General features: G+C 53.2%; 1 protein-coding gene across 1 annotated transcript; it reads left to right on the forward strand.

Annotated features, from left to right (window-relative positions):
* Positions 1-2,158: 2,158 nt before the first annotated feature.
* Positions 2,159-23,186, forward strand: AMN (amnion associated transmembrane protein). Its single transcript, XM_030950006.1, has 12 exons — positions 2,159-2,327; positions 4,340-4,458; positions 4,568-4,612; positions 13,858-13,945; positions 15,423-15,658; positions 17,134-17,271; positions 17,351-17,459; positions 18,516-18,598; positions 19,463-19,649; positions 20,396-20,570; positions 22,660-22,762; positions 23,014-23,186. Exons 1-12 carry the CDS (start codon positions 2,285-2,287, stop codon positions 23,107-23,109), a joined length of 1,422 nt encoding a protein of 473 aa, XP_030805866.1. The 5' UTR covers positions 2,159-2,284; the 3' UTR covers positions 23,110-23,186.
* Positions 23,187-23,400: the final 214 nt, after the last annotated feature.

Consider the following 23,400-nt stretch of genomic DNA (forward strand, 5'->3'; position numbering starts at 1 on the left):
TGCTTTGTGCTCAGCCCTGAGCTCCCTTTCCAGATGCAAAGTGCTGGGTCTGAGTGCTCATGCTGGGGAAAGTCCCTTGTGTTGCAGGATACAAATTTAAGCAGTGAGGGGAGATGCAGTTGTACAACAGGGAAATTCTGGGAGGTGCTGGATGTCCCTGAAGGGCTTTAGGAGGTGGCTCTGCTGGTCCTCTAAGCGGAACAGTGTTTTTGGCTTTGATGCCTGTTTATAACAGTGCTGGGAAGGTCAAGCATCCGCTGAGTGCTGTTTCCCCTCTGTGGTGGAGATGTTCTTGCCCCCCTCCAGGGGAACTGTGGGCAGCCAGCACGGAGGAGCAGAAGGATGGGCAGGCAGCAAGGAGTAAAATGTGCTGCTCTCTGCATTAGGGCAGCTGCTTTAATTTTGGGGGACTGATTTCTCCTTCCTTTCAATTTTGTTTCACTCTCCCTGTAACCACCTGACCCAAACCTTGCTCCTGTGCAACTTTCCATTGTGCTGTCTGGTCCTGAGTCTCAGCAGCATCTTGGGACAGTAGCAAAAATAAAAGCAGGGATGGAGAAGAGTGTGGTCCACCCATGGGGAGATACCCACAGTGAAGGCTTGGTTATACTGACCAGATTATTCAGCATTGCAGCAATGAACACCTGGCCCCAGAAACAACTTTTGCTGGAATTTCTGTCATTCCTCTATCCTACCCTAATGCTGGAGCAGGGACTGTCCATCCTTGAGCAGAGTTTCACAGGCAGATTGGGGATTTTTTACCTCTGCCAGCTTGCTAGATGAGTTCCAGCTCATTTAAAATCAAGTATCAGCTTTGGTGGCACAAGTAGCACTGAGAAGCAGCAGCTGCAGAGTACAGAAAGTAAAACGAAGGGTGTGGAGCACATCCCAGCACAGTGGGTTTCAGGGGCTGTGGCACAGGGTCCCATGAGCAGTTTCTCCCATCCTGGCTGTGCTGCAGGATGCTGAGGCCACAGACAAGCATGCACGTTCCCTCTGCTCACTGCAGTCCTTTCTCCAAGCTCTAATTGCCAAGTATCCACGATTTATAATTTTCCTCCCTCTATTAAAATACAGGACATCTCACTGCAGCTAGCATTCACCCTGAGAGTCCCCTAGGAGAGATTTGTGAGTGGTAATTAGAGTGCAGGAGCCTTTAACCTCGAGGACATCTCTCAGCATTGAGCTCCCTGGGTAGAAAGTGCTGACTATGTTTTGGCTGATGCCCAAGCTTAGAGCTGCAGCTCTAAGGAGCTTTCTCTCCTGGCACCTCAGTCTGTCTGCCAAGTTGGAAGCTAGGAAGCAGGGGGAGCATGAATGGTGGGATGGGGATGGTTTGCTTCCCACTCCTGCACTCCTAAATCCTTGCTGATGTCAGGTGAGAGCTTCTTGTAGTCTGTGTCCCTTCCACTGGATGACCCTTCCAAGAACTTCTCCACTCTCCTGCTGGCCTCTAGTTTTGGCCTCTAAGACTGGCCCCTGCATTGACCAATCTTCTACCCTTGCCCTGCTGGTACCAGAGTCAGCTGAAGGGCAGCTGAGCCCCACAGCTCTCTCCTTGGCATTAGCCTCTGCCACCATCCCTGCTCTCCCCCCTCCCTTTTCTGCTCCTAACACACCCTTGGTTAAGACCTGGGCCTGGACCGGCATGCAGCGCTGCTCCATGCTGTGGCAGAGGATAGGGATGGTGCGGTCCCCCCTCCTGCTGCATCCCCATGCGCCGGTGCCGCTGCCAGCAGCCGCCACAGGAGCAGCGTGGGGCTGTGCTGGCGCTGCCGGCTAATGATCAAATCAGCTGGTGGCCAAAGTACAATTACGAGTCGTGGCTGGGAGCTGCTCCCTTCCAAGAGAGCTAATTGAAAATACACGGAAGCCATTATTAGTAATTAGGAGGTAGCCGCTGTTCAGCAGGGGACAGTGGCGTGGGATGTGCATGCAGCGTGTTCATCCCGACACTCTCCAGCTGGACCTGGAAGGGTGTGGGGAGCGTGGGGCGAGGTCTGGTGAGCCAAGCTGGGGGATCCCCACTCCTGCCTCCCCAACTGCTTCCTCAGTGGCTCTCTTCGATTCCCAACGGGTTCCAAGGAAACAGGGAGACTGGGAACGGAGCTGAGCTTCTGGGACAGAGCAAGGCTGTGTTCGTGCTGGGGGAAGCCTGCCTCCCATTGTGGCGAACTCCCCGCTCCCTGCAGCCTCCCCGGGCTGAGCCCATCACGTGCGCGGGAAGGTGCAAGGTCCAGCGGGGCAGGGATCGCGGAGCCGAGGGCTGGCAGCCGGCTGCGGGATGAAGTGCCTGCTCTCCCTGCTGGGCATCCTGCAGCTCCTGGGTGAGTACGGCCAGGGCCCGGCCGCCGTGGCGAGCAGGGGTGACCGCTGGGCGAGCTCCGCGTTTCGCCTGTGCTCCAGCAGCCCTGGAGCAGAGCTGCAGGCTCTGTCACTCCCAGCGTAGCTGACAGGCAGCCCTGGAGAAGGCATTTCCAGCCGGACACGGGGAAGGCAGGCAGGCACCGAGGCTGGGACAGCCGTGCGGAGCCTGCTGAGCCTCTCATTTGAAGTCAGCAGCGCTGCGCTGCAGGACACGCTCCCTATTGAATATGCATGTAGCTTTGGTGTTCAAGGACTGCGCTTCCCGGGAGACAGGGCCGATTAAATAGCACACTGATACTTCCAGGGCTGGGGAGGGTGCAGGAATGCAGGGGGCAAAGGGATTAACCTGCGGCCGGAGGAGCCGTGTCCTGGGTAGGCCCGCTGTGAGCCCGCTCGGCCTACGGGACCTGAGGCTTTGTGCCATGGGGCTGGCCGAGCCTTTCGGCTGTAGCTCCGGTCTCTCCATTCCCCAGCTTCCCGGCGGCAGGGCCGCGAGGCAACCGCAGCAAGGACGGAACTACTTGCCATTGCTGTCTGGGTTTTTTTTTTTTCTTTCTTAATCTCTTTTCTGCTCTGAGCTAGGAAGGTGTTTGTGGCCACAACACTGCGAGCAGCTGCTTGGCTGCAGTTCTTACCACCGGTAGTGTTTTTTTCCCTCTCGGAGGGTTTTACAGAGGACACGGCATGGGTGTGTTCGCTCTGCCTGAGGGCTCCCTCGGGCATCCGCAGCCCGGCGTGAGGCAGGAGCCCCTCCGCGGTCGCACCTGGGCTCCAGGACTTTCATTCTGGTTAAAAATACATCGTTTCCTGTTCATCTGGAGACGGCTACTACAGCCAGCGGTCTCGGCAGAGCCCCTGGCAGGGTAAAACAGCGCAAATTGCACCTCACGGTGATCCCTGTGTGCTGATAGAGCCTCTGCAGGCACATCGCACCCATCGCTCGGAGGAGCCGGGCCCGGGCTTTGTGCAGCGCTGCAGTCAATTGAGAGCCCCTCCCGCCCCGGCTGGGCCCGCGTTCCCTCTGCAGTGCTCCAGCCCTTCCACCACGGGCTTTCTACGTACTTTGTAATTTTGTGGGTCTTTCTCCTACAGAAAGGACGATCCATTAAAATTACAAAAGTAGGGGTTTTTTTTTTTTTGGTATTTTCTCTTCTGTGTCTCATACTCACTTGCCTGAAGCCATTTAATTCAGGCTGCTGGAGATTCATTCATCTTCAGCTGAACATGCAACCCCCAGCCAAGCCTGGGCAATGTCAGGTTGGGAGGCTGCTCTGCTGTGCTTGTGCAAACAGAGAGGTCAGAGTGAAACCCCCATCTGCCATATCTTGTCCCTGCCCAGCAGGATCATCCCTGTGGGGCCCCAAGGGCAGGACTGCCACTGTCCCAGGAAACCCCAAGGGGAAGAATCCTGTTTCCCAACATGTTTATGTCTCAGGCTGAAGTACATCACTGAATCCTCCCTCTCCAGCTCCAAACACATGAAACCAGCCTGTACTTGTGCTACATGTCCCACAGCAAATGCCCTTTCTTCTCTTGCCCTGTCTTAGTGGTATCACAGCTCTGCATGCCCACTCTGTACCTTCTGGAAAACAAAGGCTGAAGAATCTTTACTTGTTTAATTAGTCTGAGTGATAACTGAACCACCTGCAAGGATTGCTTAACTACCAGGTGGATGTTATTCTTACCTTTTGCCTGCAGGACACTTCCCTGCCTTCTGTCTGCTTGCTGACCGTTTGTCCCTTGCTTCTCTTACTGTCTGGGTGGCTAAAACCATCACCCAACCAAAAAAAAATCCCCCCTGTAGAGAAGGGCTGTGACTGCTCAGCTGGAACAGCACAGGAGCTGCTCTTGGGTAGAAAATCCCCAAATCTGACCTATAAATGCCAAGCCATCCTAAAGCACATCCCAGAGCAGGCTCCCAGTGCCTCTCATGGACTGGGTTGAACTGGTTGGTTTTTCTGTTCCCTCCCAGCTGCCACCGCTGCCGTGTACAAGCAGTGGATCCCCAACACCAATTTCGAAACCGCCTCCAACTGGGATAAAGGCAGAGTCCCCTGTGCCAGGGATGTGGTTCACTTTGAGAAGGACAAGGTATAGACATTTTAAATTTATTTTTGTTTTCACAAAACACCATCAGGCATTGGAAAAAGCCCCTTTACCTACCAGGGCAAAGCACACTTTATTCTTGCTTTTCTTGCAGGTTGTCTCAGTCTTCGTCGGGTCTCCCCACGCGCTGACAGACATGGTAAGGCATGGAGGGCAGAGGTGCACGAGGGTGGGCAAGGGCAGGGCCAGCTCTGGAGCTCTGCCTGGTGGCATGTTCCCCTGTCCCCCTCTCCACAGAATCATAAAATGGTTTGGCTTGGAAGGGACCGTAAAGGTGATCAGTCCCAACCCCCTGCCACGTACAGGGACAACTTCCAGCAGACCAGGTTGCTCAAAGTCCTGTCCAAGCCAGCCCTGAACACTTCCAGGGATGGGGCATCCACAGCTTCTCTGGGCAACCTGTGCCAGTGTCTCATCACCCTCACAAGTAAAGAATTTCTTCCTAATATCTAATGTCCTACTGTCCTCTCTCAGTTTAAAGCCATTCCATGGACTTTGACACTTTCCTCCATGGTCCAGCCAGACCAAGGATGTCTCAGCTGGGGAAAGGAACAGCAGTCCTACAGTAGCCTGGGTTTCTCTGTACCATGGAACCAAAAAGCCCATTTCTGCTTGTTTTGGTTGGTTGGTTTTGTTTTGTTGTTTGTTTGTTGTTTGTTTTTTTTATTTGCGGGAAATGAGAGTACAGCAAAATCCAATTTCATTTTAAAGAAATTGATTTTTTCTTCTCAAAGGAGGGATAAAACCCCCTCTATGTGATGGAGAGCTTAGCAGTATTTGGCTGAGGAGCACCAACCCACAGCATTGCTGACAGAGCAGGCACTAGCCCTGGGCAGAAGCTAAGTGAAGCTGACATGAAAATACCTTGAAATGAAAACAAACTGTTCTGGGAAATCCCAAAATGTTGCTTGAGAAATTTTCTTTCAAGTGCCATTGGGTTTTGTATTTTTTTGTGGTATGATCAGTCTAGCTGTGGCGGGATGGGCATGACACCCTGCTGAAATGTGTGTGTTGAGTGATATAAGATTGGAGGGGGCTCAACTCACAGGGGGTTTCTGAGTAACCTGGTTTTGCTGCACATGACGAACTCTGCCCCAGAGCAGGCTGACAGGCACCCATGGAAACATGGGCCCTCAATCTCTGTGGCTTGGAGGGTAAAATTTAACAGGGAAGAATTAAAGGGAAAAGCAAAAACTCATTGTCCCACCCTGCCAGTGGGGGATGGGTCACCAGTGAGCCCTCTCTCAGTGCTGGATCAGGAAGAGATGGGCTGGATCTTGTTTGGAAAACCTCCTCCTCCAGACCTGATGAGCTGGTGGATGAGATTCCTCTCTTGGTTTTAGGGCAGCTTTGCTCTTTTATTGGCCATTAAATTTGAAGAAGCCCTTGAAATTTATGTGGTGTAATTTTTTCAGGCTGTCTATGCCACTAATAGTTTTGATGCTTTGATAACGCCATGTGCCACGTTTAATCCCTCTACAAATATTTGGAAAAGATACTTTATTTATATGGCATTTTAAATATGAATTTTTGAAGGAAAGAATGTACTGGGGAAATACGTACAAATATAATGTAATAAATGATGTGGAATTTACCCAGAGAAGAAAAGAGCAAAATACCACTCCAGTAGATTTTATTTTACTTACAGATGAATGTATAATATTTCTAAAGTACTTTCATCAGAGGCCTGCAAAGTGCATAATTGCAGAGCAGCGTCAGTCATTACGGCTGAGCCTCCTGCAGCCAAGCTGGAGAGCAGTGCTGAGCAGCCTGGGGAGAGGGAGATCCACACAACCTTTGCACAACACAAATCAACACCCATGGCCCTGCCCCCTGCTTGGGAGGATGGCTCCTGTTGCCACTGAGGGATGGGTCGATGCCCCAGTGACCCCTGGCTCGTCCCTGTCAAAGGATCCAGAGTGCTGGTGGGAGCACCTGGGGGCCCTCTACTGCCTTGGGGTTTCTCTGGGCCCCTGCTGCTGGCAGGCAGCTGCACAGGCTCCAGGGTTACAGTGAACTTTGTAGTCCCACTGCTGTGTGGATGGGGAGGACTGCTGGGGAGATCCATGAGAGAATGAAGCATCACATGGGCTGTGAGGGCACCATCCTCCTGCTGCACTGAATTGCACTGCAGGTGAGCAGCCAGCCCTGCCTATAACCTGTACTGCAGCTCACACCTTCCTTCTGAGCATCACTGCCCCAGCCATTCCCTGTGAACTGTCCCAGCATGTCTCTTAGTGAGGTGGTTAATATCTCTTTGTAATTTCAGCTCAGGCACTTCCCTCCTGTTCACTGCCACGCTCTGCTGTCACCAGGTGACACAGGGACTGCCAAGGTTAGGGATGAAAAAGGAATGAAACCCACCACCTGAGCCAGGCTGCCACTCATGCAAATGGCATGAAATTTGGCAACCAGCTGGTTAGAAAATGAATTGGTCATGAGGATTTTTGCAGGGAGGCTGGGCTGCACCTGTTCGGCTGCCAGCCACGCGCGCTGGAGCATTAATCACTTAAATCAGCAAGAATGCATTAAGCTTTAGAGTCACCATGGAGATGCTATACAGCCTTTGGCCAAAAAAAAAAAAAAAAAGCAGAATGTTGTTTGCTATAGTACCATAGAAGGAAATTCATGGCTGAGGAGGGATTAGGCTCTCAGTGACTTTCATGAAGATAAGTGCCTGCTGTGGTACGTGTAGGGGAGGATGCTTGGTGCTGGTGGTGGAGGGACAGCATGAGATCTCCCATCCCAACTCCCCAGCTGAGTGTAGTGCCACGCAGTCCTCGTGTGTCACCATCACTCCTCTCCTGGACATTTATGTGAAAGCTCACTTCTGTCTGGTGAGCTCTCCAGCTCCCCTCCCCATCCATCCCATGTGGGCACCGGCCAAGTGCTGGGACATGCTTTCTTGGGAGGAGGCTGTTGGGGCACAGAGCTTGCCTCCCTGCTCAGAGCTCACCCACTGAGCACCCAGCTCAGCAGTTATTTGAAGTTTCAGATGGATCCCTAATTCAGTCACACATTAAATCCAAATCCAGCTTAAAGCGTAAGTGGCTTTGATGCACAACCATTGTGATTAGGCTGGATTTTCTATGGTGTTTAGCTGCCTAAAGATGCAGATCAGTATTTAGCCAGCTTTTGGAGGTGCCTGAGACTAAATGTGCAGAAAAGATGGAAATGGAGGTGATGATGCCTGGCATGGGTGCTCCAGGGCAAGGCAGAATTTGGCTTTGTTTGTCGCCTGATGGGAGAGAAAGACTCCTGAGAGGGAGTGGACCCTCTGGCTATGTCTGTGCTTCCAAAGGGAGCCAGGCCAGGGCATGGCTGCAGCAGTGAGCCTGGTGTTTGCCCCAGTAACACCAGCCCTGGTGCAGTTTGTGCCTGAGCTGGCCAGCACCAACATGTGGGCCAGGGATGGATGCTGCTGCTTCTATTTTCAGGGTGGCAGGAGTCGGGTTTATTCACATGGGCAGAGCAGCCTTGCTCAGCCCCAGGATCAGGATCCAGGCTGGGGTTACTCAGCAGCCCTGACATCACCTTTCCAGCTCTGCCCCATCCCCGAGCTCTGCTGTGGGATGGCATCTGTCCGTACCCCCTCCCTGCCAGCCCCACGAGGGGCTGCAAGGCTGGGCAAGGGTTTGGAGTGGCACTGGGGTCTGACCAGGGACACCTCCCCCAGCCTTATATTTTTAGCTGCCTAATTGTGAGAGCAGAATGTACTCGGCATTGCTGCAGGATGCTCCCGCTCGGTTCCTGGCAGAGATTGATCTTGAAATGCCAATTGCTCTCCAGGGGCACCGGCTCTAATGAATTGCCACAGTTCGCGCTAGTCCCAGGCACCGGTGCTCCCTCCCCTACCTCTTCCCAGACAGCGGGGTAATGAGACAACCAGAAAAGGGATTATTTTTCCTTCCCCTAAGATGAAGATAAAAAATTTCAGGGGAGTGTGTGCCAGCACATAATTTCAAGATGGAATCCTGCGGTCTTTTCTGTGTCAGTGTTTACAATGAAGGTGCATGCAGGAGAGGAGTTTGGTAAAGCAACCATTTACACTCATCTCCCTGAGTCTATTTGCTCATTTCAGGCTGGTTTCCAGCAGGAGGAGTTACTAAAGTCTGATGAGCAGAGCAGCTTGCCAGCATCCTGGACTGTAGCGGATGCTGGAGCCTGTCTGGCTGGGAAGCTGCTCCATGGACCGTCTGCCATCCCTTCTCTGCTGGGCATGGCCCCTCTGCACACACCTCAAGCCTCTTCCTGGCTTTCTCTGACCTTGTCTGTAGGAGAAAGTTCAGGAAAAGAAGCTTAACTAATCTGAAATAGATTTGGCAAATGGCTTTAAGCCTCTCTTGTGTCTTCTGCATCCAGAGCTCAATGTCTTCAGCTACCCAAGGGGCTTCCCATATCCCTGTGACACCTGATTTTTGTACACTGTCAGGACCTGTTCAGCTAGAAGTCTGTACTGGCCATCTGCAATCAAGTTAGTGGGTTTTTTGGGTTGGTTGTTTTTTATCCTCCCGTAGCTTTCACTGGGCCCTGTGGGGTGGTTTGGCTGGGGCTGTACCAGGCAGCACCCGTGTGGCATGGCCAGGAGCTGTGGCTTCTCTGTAGGGACGGGCAGGACCGTGATGTGTTGGGAACCTGATGTGTCAGGCCACCCCTGTGCCAGGGGATGTTGTGGCAAGGCCAGGTTGGGCAGGTGCTGTGGGGAGCCCGTGTGCTGAAACACAACCTGAAACGTGATGAGCAGCCCCAGCAGGGGAGCCGGCTCTGGCGTTAATGACAGCGCGGCTGTGCTGCTGCTGCTGGGCAGGGAGAGCAGCCAAGCACCTCGTTAACTTGCAGGGAATGACACTGAAATGATGATATCCCCTGGCACACTGCTCCTGTGCCTGTGCTCCTGCCTGCTCTGGGTCAGAAGCAGAGGGGTGAACTATTGCTGGGGTCAGAGCAGGGCTGTGGGCATCCCCCAGCACCACTGGTGGGGCCCATGGACAGCAGCACCAGCCTCTGTGCCCCAGGCGTGCTCCACCAGCCTGTGCAAGCATGGGGATAACAGACTGCAGTTCTGGCCTGGTTTCCTTGGGAAGGTAAAGCCCCATTCCTCATGGGACCGTGTGCCTGGGCAGGGAGGTCTTTGGGCAGCAAGGTGCTGCTCCAGCCGCAGGGACCCTCACACATAGGTCTTGGGGTGGCAGAAGGTCATTCTGCCTTACTGTGGACCTGGACTAGCTGCTGTGGGATCGAGGGCCCTGGCAGGAGCAGGCTGGCTCTGGCAGCAAACTGGGGGTGTAGGGTGGCATGTGTGGCTGAGGGGAAGGACACTGTCCTGAGGGAGCAGGTGAAAGCTTCACCTGGACCAGAAGGTGAATAAATGAAGCCTCAGTAATGAACCCAAGAAATGCTGGGCTGCAAGTGAGCCCCTGGCAATGCTCCCGAGTTGTCTGAGGGATTCACCTGTGGGTGATCCTGGCCCTGTGCCTTTCTGGGGTGTCAGCCAACAGCTGGATATCACCCAGGCACCAGCTGCACTGAGACCCCCAGCCCCAGCAGACCCTGGGAAAATCCCTGCTGTTCCCACCTGTGGGCAGCATGGGCAGGGCCCGCCTGTCTGCTGCCCCGGCTGCCTGCTGCTGCCACTGCCCCAGCAGGGCTGTACTGGGAAAGATGAAATGGAAATTATTTCCCTTGTGCATTATTGCTTGTGGTGGGTTACAGCAGTCTGTGTGGGAGCCATAGCCCACCTGCATCCTATCCCAGAGATGTTTTTCAATGGAGGGCCAGCAGCACCAGGGCCAAAGCTGCTCCTGGCCTGGGTGCCAGGCAAGGAGACGTAGCTGGGGGCTGTTGGCTGCTGACCTGCCTGCTGGTGTAGCCATGGGTGCAGCACTGTGGAGCTCAGTGTGCCCAGGCAGTCTTAGTGTTGAGTGATGGGGATGTGGCACCATCTCATCCAAGCAAGGAATTCAAATGCATTGATGTTGCAGATAAAAGCAAGGCTGGGAGAAGACCTGGCTGCAGTTACAAGTGTTGTTCACCCAGGTTAAAGCACAAGTGCTGCATTTTTCCTGGTCTGATGATGGTGACATGCCAGTCACAGTGCTCCTGTCAGTCATCTCAACCCAATGCTTGTGACTCAAGGATGTGCCAGAGACTGGTTCCAATCAGAGGCCACCTGATTGGAAAGCCATCTCTCAGGACTTTGCTATTTTTTATTTCACATTTTGGAGGTTAGTTTCTTTTTCACTTATGCACTGGGGGAGCAGATTCCTTCTGGTAGTGCTGGGGCTGGTCCAAGAGCCACATGGGGTCTTAGCTCTGGTTTTTTTTTTCTTTTTCCCTGACTTTGATAAGAAAAATGATGACTGTGTTTTGGTTGTCATTACACTTGATAATGATAACTGAGGAGATAAGTGATTTACCTGTATCAGGGATGGAAAATGACTAATGGGACTCTAAACACTCACTGTATTAATGGCCCTGGAGTACACGTTGGCAGGAGGAAGGGAAAGCAGATGAAACTTCCAGCTTTTTGGCTTTGGTCCACTGGTACCTGTCATTGCTCAGTTCAAAATGTACTTGGAAAGTGGCCCAACCTGCATGCAATTTCCATACTAAATTCCCAAAGGTAGAAAACCACTGCCCAACCAGAGTGTCTATTTGTCCTCTGCAGTGAGCCGAGATGCTTAACTTATGTTAGGAAAAAAGAAAGGGCAATTTACAAAGACCCACTGGATGATGGAGACACTCCTGAAACGCTGCCCAGTGGTGAGAATCTCAGGCAGGGCTGGTGGTGGATGTGCAGCACGGCTGCCTCAGTGGGCAGGGAGCCATAGCTGCAGGGCCCAGCCCCAGACATTCCTGTGGCGAAGCAGAAGTACAGAGCTCTTCCTGAACTTCGTGTTTGTGGAGATGAGGTGACTCTGTCCCCTGTCTTGCATCGTGTTGTGTCGCATTTTAATTCCAGGGCTGGTGCTTGCAGTGTTTGGGTAATCCCAGGGTGTGAAGGGGCATGGTGTGTGCTCACTCTCATTTCCCTGCCACACTGACACCCACATGAGCAGCTTCCTCTGGAAGGCCAGCCAGCCTGGGATTTTGGCCTCAGCAGTGGAGGAGGATTTCCTGTGCTGGTTGGAGAAGCTGCATCTTGTCCAGAGAGCTCAGAGGCCAATGTCTCCAGAGCACAGGCGCTGCAGGCATGGGGCAGATTTGGCACGAGACAGATTTGGCGTGAGACATTTCTCCCAGCCCTCCTCTTGAGTAGAACTGGCGCTGTGTCCTGCTGGCCCATCCAGACCTGCTTGCCCTCCCAAGCATATGCAGGGTGCCCAGAGCTGACTGCTGTGAAGGTCTGGTACCCTGTGCTGGTGAAAGGATCTGCTGCATCCCATCCAAAGCCCCAGGCTGAGCAGCTCAGATGGCCACCCTTCCTGCCTGGCCCTGCTGTGCACAGCAGGGGACAGCCTGCAAACTGGGAGAGTGCCCAGGGGCTGCAATGGCCCAGCCAGCATGGAAGAAGGGACTGGGCTGGCAGTGCTGCTGGCACTGGCCTGAGCATGGGCGGCAGCTGACTGCTCCAAAATGTCCCATTGCCCACTCCTGCCTGAGCTCACAGGAAAACAAGCCAGGGCACTTGAACTGAAGTACAGCATTTTGTGGTTGAAGCTGGTAGCATTGCCCTCTCCCAGCTGAATGCAGGCCAAGTCCTGAGCCTCAAAACAGATGTGTTTTGATGGCTATTTCATCTGCAGCTAAAGGACATGATGCCTTTTGTATCCTGGCAGACCTTTCAGCCTTTTTCAGTGCTTTGGTATTGGACAAATTTCCTTACTCAAAAGTAATAGAAATTCAGAGAACCTGATGGCAGGACACAAGCTGTGGTCTGATGGAGCAGCGTCCATAGGCAAAGGCTTCTTTCTGGCTGGGGGGAGAGTTCACACCCTTGGGGCGCATGTTGCCCCAACCTCAGTTATTCCCAGTGTCATCCCCTCTTGTCCAGCACAATGTGTGGCATTGCTGGGTCCACAGCAGATGGTGCAGAGGAGCACTGTGGGACTCGTCTTGGTGACAGCCACCCTCTGCTCTCTATCCTGGCTTCTCATGGTTCCTGAGCCAAGAGACAGGCACCAGGGCTAAGGCTTTCAAAGCACTGCACCAACAAGGCGCTAAACTTCTTAACGTAGCCCACCTACAGTTTGGGGGTGATAAGCTTTTTGCCTTGTCCACCTCCCCCATCACTTCCCCATGGTGGCCTCGGAGTGGGACTGAACATCCTCAGGCAAGACTGCCCAGGGACAGAGAGCTGTCATGGCCACCATGCAGAAGTCAGTCATTACTCTTGCTTTCTCTAACCTACATACATATTTAAAGACCAGTTAAGTAGATGAAATCTTAAAATCCTATTTAACTTTTCCTGCCTGAGCACAGGACCCTGTACATTGGCATAACTCAGTCCTGGAGGGCTTTCAGCTGCTGTTGGGAGTGATGCCAAAACACTGGATAGACCAAATTAGAGAAGGATGCCTTGAGCATCACTGACTCTTAAAATATTGGAAGAAACCATGACTTTACCTCTGCAATTTCTAAATGTAAAATAAGATGGGCTGGGCCGAATAACCTGTTTGCTGTGGATGAGTTGCCTGAGTTGATCATTTGTCAGGGCCTGTCCCAGAGTTAGCAGTGCTGGCTGGTGACACATGTGGCCACAGTTTCTTGCTGGAAAGGTTCCCATAACAGAGCTGTGCCTGTTGAGGTTTGTCAATGGGTGGACCTTGCAGGCTGAAGCCAGGTCAGTGCTGTGACCCTGACTACCAGCTGGTGATGTGCTGCCCAACAAGAAGAGAGTCTGGCTATGGCAGGCTGCTCCAAATGCCAGTGTGCATTTCCCTTAGCTTGTGCTCAGTGCAAATTCACTGCCTGACACTGTACCAAGCACAGCCTGGGCCCCTGATTTATATTTTGTGGGGCAAGCACAGCCCATGGAGGTGGGAACCTGTTAAGTGAGGGGGCATCTGGCACTTGCAGAGCAAGGTTGGGTTTTTCTTGGTGCACCAACCATGTATAAATCCATTACTGAGTTGCTGCAAGTGTGTATGAGAAGAGGAAGAAACTGTCAAAGAGCTTATTTTGCTTTTTCCTGTTCTTGCTCCTCCTCCTCTGTGTTATGGAGGATAACATCACACTGCCTCTCCCCATTGCAGGATGCCCATCCATAAAACCAGGAGCTGATATTTCCTATGTTCATGGGGCACGGTAAGGGAAGCTCCTGATAAATGTAAAGTGCCTTGGAGACTGTGAGTGTAATAGGCAGCCTAACAATTAGCAGTGTTATTTGGTAACAAGCCTGGGTGGCTGGCAGCAGGACAGTAACACTCTGCATCCTTCATCTAGTACCTGCCCCTGAACGGAGAGTTCCTGCTGGCAACTGGTGCAGCCTTCACAGCTTTCGATGGCAGCTGGGATCCAGGCTGTGACTCAGGTATTCTGTGCCCAAACCAGGTGCCCATCAGGCTGAGTCATATAAATTCAGCCCAAATACCTCTACAAAGGTCCTACCTCAGGGCAAAGTGAATCACTCCTCTTCAATACTTACCTTTTCTTTGATGACCTCCCTCACATCAGATCTTTTTTTTCTCCTAGATCACCTGTCGTCTTAAAAGGTAATTATAGTAGGGAAGCCTTTGAAGTTGTAGCAGAGAGGCAAATATTGTTTGTATTTTCCCCTGCCTATTAAGCATGTAGCCACATCAAAGCCCTTATTTTCTCTGCCATGGTGTTTCTAAAGAAAACCAGTTAGGAGTTACACACTGGTGATTCAAACCATGGCCACCACAACAAGCTGGCCTTTGGCCCCACACAGGCATCCTCCCCTCCCTGCCCCTCCCCTCCCCAGCCCAGACCATGGCTGAGACAGCAGCTTTGTGTCATTACTGCCTGCTTTTATCTGAAAGCTGTTTTCTAGGGAGGTGTATTTTGGGTGCTTAAGAGCTGCCCCATGATTTCAGTGGCAAGTAACTTTTTAGTTCCTCTAGAGGGAAGGAAGTATTCAAGCAGAGCATCTGCGCCTGCACTCTGAATGGAAAAAAAAATTTAAAAAGAGAAAAAAGAGAGCAAAAGTCTAAATCAGTCTCCCTAGAGGAAGGATTGTATCTGAAGACTGTCTGGAGCCACTCTGAAATCCTTCATCCCCAATAATTTTTTTTTGTTTTGGGGCTGTTTGCCTCCCAGCAGGGATGCTCTGGCATCTGTGCTTGGCACTGGGCTTTGCCTGCTGACCATGCACTGCTCCCCTGAAATCAGCTGGTGTTTCTGGGACAACTTTCACAAATGGACTTCTCTAAAGCATGATTTCAAAATGAATGCAAATAATTCAGTCACTAAGTACCTGCATGCTGGCTGAATTGGTAAAGGTTCAGCTGCTGGGAAGGGAGAGAAGTAATCAGGGCACTGCATGATAAGACTAACCAGCAGGGAGATAGTTAATGGTTAAAGAATTGATAGTTAAATTGAGCATTGGCATTGGGGTTACCTGCTGCAGGGAATAGGGCCTGTCACATTTCTGCAGACTGCCAGGCTGCTGGGAAACTGGGACATGAATTATCATACCCATTTTTATCAGATTTAGCTGTTACTCAGCATTCAGGCAGATGTTTTCCTCCTTAACATCCTCCTTAAGGATGAGCTTTAAAAAATGGGGAAAAAATATCCTGTGGGATCTGGGCCTGGAAGCCTGCAGGCAGATGTGGAACTAGCCCTGAGTTCTGGGAAGCTTTGCCAAGCTCTGGGAAAGGCCTGCAGTGGGTGCCCATGAGTGAGACGCCAGGGCCAGCCCTGGGCTCCCTGCCCACAGGGTGAGATCCTTCACTTCAGGTGAAGGTTTTACCAACCCAGGTGCATCTGCTGGGGCTTTGGATTTGGGTTGTGGTCATGCCCAGCCTTTTCTGTCCCTTTTCCAGGTGGAACAGTGAGGTTTGCTGACGCTGAGCACCGCTCGTGGTTCGACCCCACGCTGTGGCGGGATGTCCTCCCCAGCGGGGAGCTCAGGCCCGGCGGGCCCATCTTCTCCGTGCACGAGGAGCGCGTCCCGTGCCACCACGATGATGTTATCTTCCAGCCCGAAACCTCCTTCCGGGTAAACACCGACTCATCGCAGCCCGTGATTCACCTCCGCAGCATCTCTGTCATGGGCCAGGTGAGGCGGGGAGGAGGAGAAACTGGCTCGGCACCTTCTCAGCACAGCCCCGAGAGGGGGGGCAGCGCTGCGCAGGGAGATGGGCACACCCGCGGGGCTCCTGCTGCTGTGGATGGCCTCCATGGCTTTTTGCATCAACCAGTTTGTTATCGGCTCCCTCCCTGCAGTGTGGGAGTGCAGGCTGTCTCACTATGAATGTTTAAAAAAGGGCCAATCTGCACGGGTCAAACCATCAGGAAATGGCAGCTTCTGTGGCTCCCAGGGGTCGCTCCCTTCCCAGGCACGTGTCTGCAGCCGTGCTGCTCAGGGACCCTCTGGGGACACTTCCCTCCTGCCCCCGACCTTAACATGGCCTGTGGCCCAGTGATCATCTCCCAGCTTTGCTTCAGCACTGCTCTTTAATTGATTGGAGGGATAATTATAGAAGCACTGGCAGCCTGCTGTGCCTCAGCCTCCGAATCAGGCTCCCCATGAGCCCTGTCCCTCCTGGTCAGAGGAGCAGAAGATCACAGGCGCTGCAGCGGTAAACACAGGCTCCTTCCAGGAGTGGGAGATGCGGCAGGCGTTTCATAAGTTATTTATTATTTCTGCTGCTGTGCTGGCTGGGATCTGCCATTTTGGGGCCAGGCATTAGGTAGCTGCTTTTTGAGTAATAGACTCAGTCGGTGCCCAGGCGGGTGCAGGCGAGTCTGAACAAGGCAGCACCCCAGTGGAACTCACGCCAGGCCCACATAGCCCCAGGGATGCAGAGGTGGATGCTCTTGGGTGCTCCCAGTGATGCTGGTCCTGCTGATGCTTCTGACTACCCCACAGCATGTCATCCCACCCAGGGACCACTGCTGGCTGTCCCTCAGGGCCAGGGCTGCTGCTGAGCGATGAGATGGAAGGAGAAGGTGCTTTTTATGAACTGACCAAATAAGCTTTTCTATCCCTTTGTAGCCAGCCTACTCTGTGCTCTGTGGTGACTATTTTCACCCCGGGGCCTGAGAAATCTACCCGTTGTGCCAGAGCATGGAGACACTTCCTGTGGAAGAGAGTGGGTGAGGGAATCACCGGTGACTTGGCAGGATGAGGCTGGTTAGTCCAGCTCAGCCTTTGCTAATGCCAAGCACATAGAAATTCTTCCCAGATAGAAGGAAAGCAGCTCAGACCCAGCACCCTTCCTCCCAGTAGTGAAAAGCTGGTAACTTGAATTCTCTGAGCCAGCAGAAAGATGGAAAGCAAAAGAAGAAAAGGCCCAGCCATCTCGTTGTCGTTGTTTTAGGTTTGAGAGAGTTTTTCTGTTGGGCCAGGGGGAAAGATGGACTGGGTGCATTGTCAGGGTTTTCCTGCTGCATCACTGCCTGCAGTGGGGCTCCCCAGTGATGGCCATCAGATGTGACACCAGGTGTCCCAGCAGCATAGCTGGGTGCTTGGGGCCAGCACTGGGACCTGAGCTGGGATACTCACCTGCTTTGCTGCTCTTCCCTGCACAGGAGCTGAACACCCCATCATCCTGGGCTGGGTATCTGGGGGGCCCCTCTGCCCCACTGCAGTTTCATGGCAATGGCACTCTCCAGGTGACAGGCACTGGCTGTCCTGATAAGTCTGGCTGTGCCTGTGGGAACACCCTGGTGAGTCTTCCCTTTCCCATTTTGGGGGCTCCAGTGCAGTTTGTGGGGCAAGGACTGATGCTGCCTCGCTCTCCTTTAGGATGGCCCCCGCATCTGCGCAGCCCTGCTCAGGGCACCAGGGAGGCAGTGCCCAGAGCCAGCGTGCCAGAGCCCTCTGCAGCCCCTTGGCCACTGCTGTGGGGTCTGTGGTGAGTGGGGAACACAGCCCTATTCCTCCTCCCTGCCATGCCAGCTGCCCCAGGCTGCTTCCCCTGGCTCCATGGGGGAAGTTGGGTGCAGGGAGTGCTTGCTGCTGGTTGTAAGCTGGAGTTTTGCTGTATCACTGCTGCCAAGGGTCTCATCTCTGGGTCCCATGTGCAGATCACATTGCGTCACCTTCCAGCACGTCTTTCTGAAGAGATCCTGACTTTTGGGAGCTTGTTCTGAGTTGCAGCCCTTTGTCCCTGCTTCTGGCTTATCCTGTCAGGATGTCACAGCTCGTCAAGCTAATAGGGCTCTGCTGAGTTTATGCAGCTGAAAACACACAAAGGAAATGCAACCTTTTCCACTGTAATGTCAGCTTCCCAACAGCCAGCTTGTTTAATTTCATTTAAAATAAAAGCATGCAGATTGACAGCATTCTCTCTGCAATGGGTGCTCCTCCATTAATCTGCATGAAATGTTGCTAGGGGCAATTTTTCATGCACAACTGTACCTGGATACTTGGCATCCAATATTTGGTATGTCATACCAAATTCATTAAAATGCCACCATATGTTTCTCCAGTGTGCTCCTAAAAGCATAGTCCCTTACAGTCTTTAGGACAATTTAAAAATTTCAGCAAATGCTTAATTGTATTTTTTCCCCAGGAAAATATTTGTCTCCATGACTGCAGTGCAGTGGTGTGGGGAGCACAGGTGTTCCCTCATCTCAGCCTTCCCCCCAAAGCCAGGGTAGTGCAGCTGCACCACAGCCTCATGCCCCAAAACCAGGGACATGAAGAGCTTCCCAGAGGGATAAGTATGAGAAAACTTTCCAGGGAAAGCTTCTCTCCAGAATATGTTAAAAAGTCAAAAGCCTTTCATCAAACCCAGCTGACAAAAAGACCGGATGGGGAGGTTTGTCCCTGAGCCCAGCCAGAGCAGTTGCACAGGGTACCAGAGGGTCCCCGGTGCCTATCGTGGCAGTCAGAGCTGTGCTGCTGTGGCTGCTCTCTGCCCACACGTGGTGAGTTTGATGTCTGTCTGTCTGCTTTCTGGCTGCAGGGGCCACCATTAACCTGGAGTTCACTCCTGATTTTGACCTGCAGAAGTACCAGGACAAATTGATCGAAGAGTTGCTGAGCCAGGTAACTGAGCCTGTCAGACTGGGAGGGGCTAATGAAACCACAGGCCACTGGCCACATCTGCTGGTGACGTGATGGCTGTGGGACTGTCTGGGGCATGCGGTCCCAGCAGTGCCAGGGGTGCAGCTCACTCCCCGCCATCCTGCAGGGCCCATGCCCCCCGTGTGACCTCTTGGATGTGCCTGCTTGCTGTGGGAGCTGGGTCCTTGTTCCCCACCACAGCCCCACCATCTGCTGAGCTCAGGGCAGGAAGAGCTGCTGGCTTGCAATGGGGAAGGATGCAGGGGGGCTTGCTGCTCTGGAAAACAGAGGAGAGCAAGGAGCTCAGCGCACACAGCTGGGATTGTGCAAACCTGCAGCAGGGCATTCCCTGGCACTGGCCAGCTCTCAGATGCTCTACAAAGCATCACTTCATGCTGCTGCTTGTCAGACACAACATGACATCCCTCTTTGCCAGGGGCTGCTGTGGGAGAAGGTGTGCTCTGCGTTGCACTGGGAGGTTCGATATCAGGGTATTGCTCTATTGATCCAGAGCTGAAAGCTGTCTGCCTGCCCTCCTTACAGCCACACATCTTCATACAGCTTTTAACGGGTGTGATACATGAAATTGCTTTCTCAGCATGCTCTCCTCCCTGGGGGCTCATTGTGTGCTGGGTGCTGGTCACAGCTTGGGAGAGAGGGGACACACAGGCCTGTCCTTTGGGAAGTGGAACAGCACTGCCATGACAGGGATGGCAGCTCCGTGGTGGGGCTCACAGGAAGGTTCAGGTGGGCCTTGCAGCTGCATCCATCGTGGCTGTCTGGAGATGTGACTCATTTGTGCCTACCCTCTCCCTGGCTTTACGTGTCTCCTTGTGTTTTGGGAAGCCCAAATACGCTGGTGTGCAGATGGCCATGTCCAAGGTGCACAGAGCACAGACCTTCCTGGACATCGTGTCCCGAGGCGCCGCTCCTCTCATCCAGATCGTGCTGATTGATGACAGAGCCGGAGCGCAGGCGGGCACCGCTGCGGAGCAGCTGGCAGCAGACATCATGCAGGACGTAGCACAGCACGGTAACCCCCTGTCCTCCTCAGCATATCCCCTGCAGGAGCAGCCAGACCCACTGCTGGCCAGAGATTTGTATTCCCTGCCAGCAGCCCACATGGCCAGTGGGGTTTGAATGTCTCTAAGGAGGGAGATTCGACAGCATCTCTCTGCAGCCTGTCTCCACAACTGACCATCTTTGAAGTAAACCAGTTTTTTATATATAAATACTTAGATAAATATAGGTATTTGAGTGGAATGTACCATATTCAGTATCTGTCCGTTGCCTCTTGCCCTGTCACTGGGACCTGCTGAGAAGAGCCTGGCTCAGTGCTCCAGCTGTGCTCACCAGGGCAGGGCAGAGTGGAAGGGTCACCTCCCTTGCCCTGCTGGCAATCCTCCACCTGCAGCCTGGGATACCGGTGTGCTTCCATGCCATGTCTGACCACAACCAGCTGGGTGCCTGCCAGGGCCCCCAGGTCTCTGTCTGCAGAGCTGCTCTGCAGCCAGAATGCTGCTCGTGGAGGCAGACAATGGAAGCTGGCAGATGCTGATGGGCACACAGGTCACAGCCAGGGGACCTGGTGGTCATTGTGTGGGTGGCAGACCCACAGGGGCTTGTCCCCATTGAGTCCATCCACCTGTGAATCCCATCCCTGTTCCCAGGGAAGGGCAATCAGCCAGGCAGGCAAGACCTGACCCAGCTGAAGGCTCCCTCTGCCATGGGTGTGGGAATGTGTTGCCCTGTACAATCCTCATCCCTATTTCTTCCCAGGTGAAGCTCTCGGCATTTCAAGTGGCAAAATGGAAGTGGCTACTGGCAGCACTGCCAGCGGGCAGGTGGGGAGCCACCCAGCGAGCAGGATCACAGCAGGGACAGTCATGGGGCTGCTCTTCAGTCTCCTGTTCCTTGGAGGGATCCTCTTTCTCTACAGAAAGGGAAAGCTGAGGTAGGGATGGGGCTTCTGCCAGCAGCAGATACTCAGGCTGCCTCTGCCTGGGAGCAGCTGCCAGCCCAGGCTGTCCTTCCAGCCTGTCACCCAGTGTACAGCTGGAGCTCCCACGGAGAGGGGTGTGCCCTGGCACCCTGCTACCCCCAACATTACTGTTCACAGAACCACAACATGGTTTGGGTTGGAAGGACTCAAAGATCATCCAGTTCCAACCCCCTGCTATAGCCAGCAACACCTTCCACTAGATCAGGTTTCTGAGAGCCCCAGCCAGCCTGGCCTTGAACACTTCCAGGGATGGAGCATCCACAGCTTCTCTGGGCAACCTGTGCCAGGGCCTCACCACCCTCACAGTGAAGAGTTTGTTCCCAATGTCTAATCTAAACCTGCCCTGTGTCAGTTTAAAACCTGTCCTTGCTCCTCATGTTTTTCGGGAGGTGAGGTGGCTGAAAAGCACTTCTGTACTCTTGGGCTGTTGCTTCATTCTCCTCCGTGACCAGGAGGAGCTGCGTCTTGGCAGGGTGCAGTGTGCTTGGGTGGGAGCAGGGCTGCTGCTGCTTGGCTGGAGCTCTGCACAGCCTAGTCATGGTGCCTGGTGACATCTGAGCTCTGCACAGCCTAGTCATGGTGCCTGGTGACATCTCCTGTTCCTTGGCACCATTAGTTTGCAGCCCTGCTGGGGAGGGGAGGACTGAACCTGCCAGGAGCTCAATAGAAATGCATCAAAATAATGCAAAACACTTGTCCCACTGCTTCATAACCATTAAAGGGACAGATAGCCTCCAAGAGCAAGTTCAGCTTCTGGTGCATTGCTCGTTCACACAGCATGGAGTACAGAGTGCAGGTCCCAGGGGAGGGCTGGAGGGTGCACCTGACTGCACCACAGCTGGGAGCTAGTCACAAATACCCCTTCTCCATCACCATTTTCCCTCACAGCTTGGATATGGGGTCTGGCAGTGATTAGGGCATCCCAGCAGTGCCCACAGCAAGTGCTTGGGGCACCCACCTCTGCTCCTCCCACATGCACCTTCCACATGTGGAGGGTTTTGCAGGGTATCCAGCTGTGAGCAAGTGGGGTTGACTTTACACACTTGATAACCAGGGGCCAGGAATTGCTTAAATTCGCATGTGCAAAGTGCATCTGTGTCTGCCAGGGGGTGCTGAGCTCCCTGGTGCTGGGGCTGCTGTGTCACAGGCTCACAAGTCAGGTTGTTTGTTCCCTCCTGCCTCCTCCACTGGGATTTTGTCACCATGCAGCAGTGGCCCTGGCCAGGAACACTTGCCCTGCTGCTCGACACGTGCTGACATGATATTTCCTAGCGGTAAACCCATGCCTTCATTTAATTTCTAAATAAAACTCCCAGGCCCAGAATTGCTACTTGATGATTTATCTTTCACTGATGCTTCTTTGGATGCTGGACAGGCCTTTGAAACCAGCTCTGTCAAGCAGCAGGAGGGAATTTTGTGTAGCTACAGGAGACAGAACTGAACGTGAGCCCGGGGCCTGTCCCACTCCTGCTGCAGGTCCCCCTTGTTTCCACCAAAAGGGGCCTGGCAGAGCCTCTCTCAGAGCTCCTGAGGTGATGTGCATGGACCTGCTGCTGAGCCCACCTGCAGCAGGTACCCACTGCAGGGAAGTGCTCAGTGACTGGGACCCTTAGGATAAAAGTAATGAAGAAAATAATACAAGTTGTGATGGTGATTAGGATGAGAAAATGATAATGTGATAAAAGTAATGATAAAAGTAATTAATACTTGTTGAGATTACAGTGGGAACAGGTTTCAGCTCTGTGGCAGTTCATTTAGGCCACTGGGAAGGAATGATTGCTCCAAAGTGAAGCCTGTGCTAGAGTTGTCTGCCTCTGCAAACTCCTCCCTCCAGAATGCAGGTCCCAGATCTCCAGGCTGAATGATTTCTACTGGATCCAGCTGCTTTTCCCTGGGAAGGGGCACAAATATCCCGTTTCAATAACAGCCTGACATTTTGCCCCTGTATAATTTCCCATCCACCTCTGGAGGAGGCTGGGTTTCAGCTGGGGGAGCTGCAGGGCTGGGAGGGGTGTGGATGCTGATGCCCAGCTCTCCTCAGGTTGCCTGCCCTGCGCCCGCAGCACCCCTGGGAGAGGATGGAGGACCCGGCACCCCCTGCACCAGCCAGTGACAAAGGCTTTGACAACCCTGTGTTCAGCGTGGTGAGTCCCCCCTGCCAGGGGTGCTTGGGGCATGGGCAGGAGCTGCTGGCTGCTGTGACACTCCTGAAAGCCTCTTGGGGTTACCTGAGGGGGGCCCTGCTTTCCCAGGCCAGGAGGGGTTTGTGGGACATTCCTGTTCTCCCTCAGGTCACCAACCTCTTGGCTGCTGCAGGGACTCAGCCCTGGGTGGGTTTTGCCCAAGGGTTTTGCTTCTCTCCCCATTGCGTGTTTTTCCTCTCTTGCTGTTGCAGGAGCCTCCAGATGTTGACCTTGGAGAAGTGGCATCCAAAGATCTCCAGGTCTTCTACCTCAACCCTCTGTACGATGCGAGCGAGACGGAGACCTGATGGTGTGGACTCATGCTGGGGGCAGACCCCACTCCCTTGGGGATATCACCACCTCTCCAGCCCTCACAGCCCCTCACAGCCCCTCACATTGCTCCTGGTGGGATTCAAGCCAGAAGCAGATCTCACCTGAATAAAAGTGTCTGTGCAGTGAAGGAAACCATAGCAAACCTTCACTGCTGGGACTCAGTCAAATGGACATGGCCTCCCTGGTGTTACTTCTGGGTTTTAAACTGTATTTTACAGGTGTCAGTTCTTTTTAGATAGTTCAACATTGAGATTTGGGTCTCAGAT

This window comes from Camarhynchus parvulus, chromosome 5, assembly GCF_901933205.1.
Source record: "Camarhynchus parvulus chromosome 5, STF_HiC, whole genome shotgun sequence".
Lineage (NCBI taxonomy): Eukaryota > Metazoa > Chordata > Aves > Passeriformes > Thraupidae > Camarhynchus > Camarhynchus parvulus.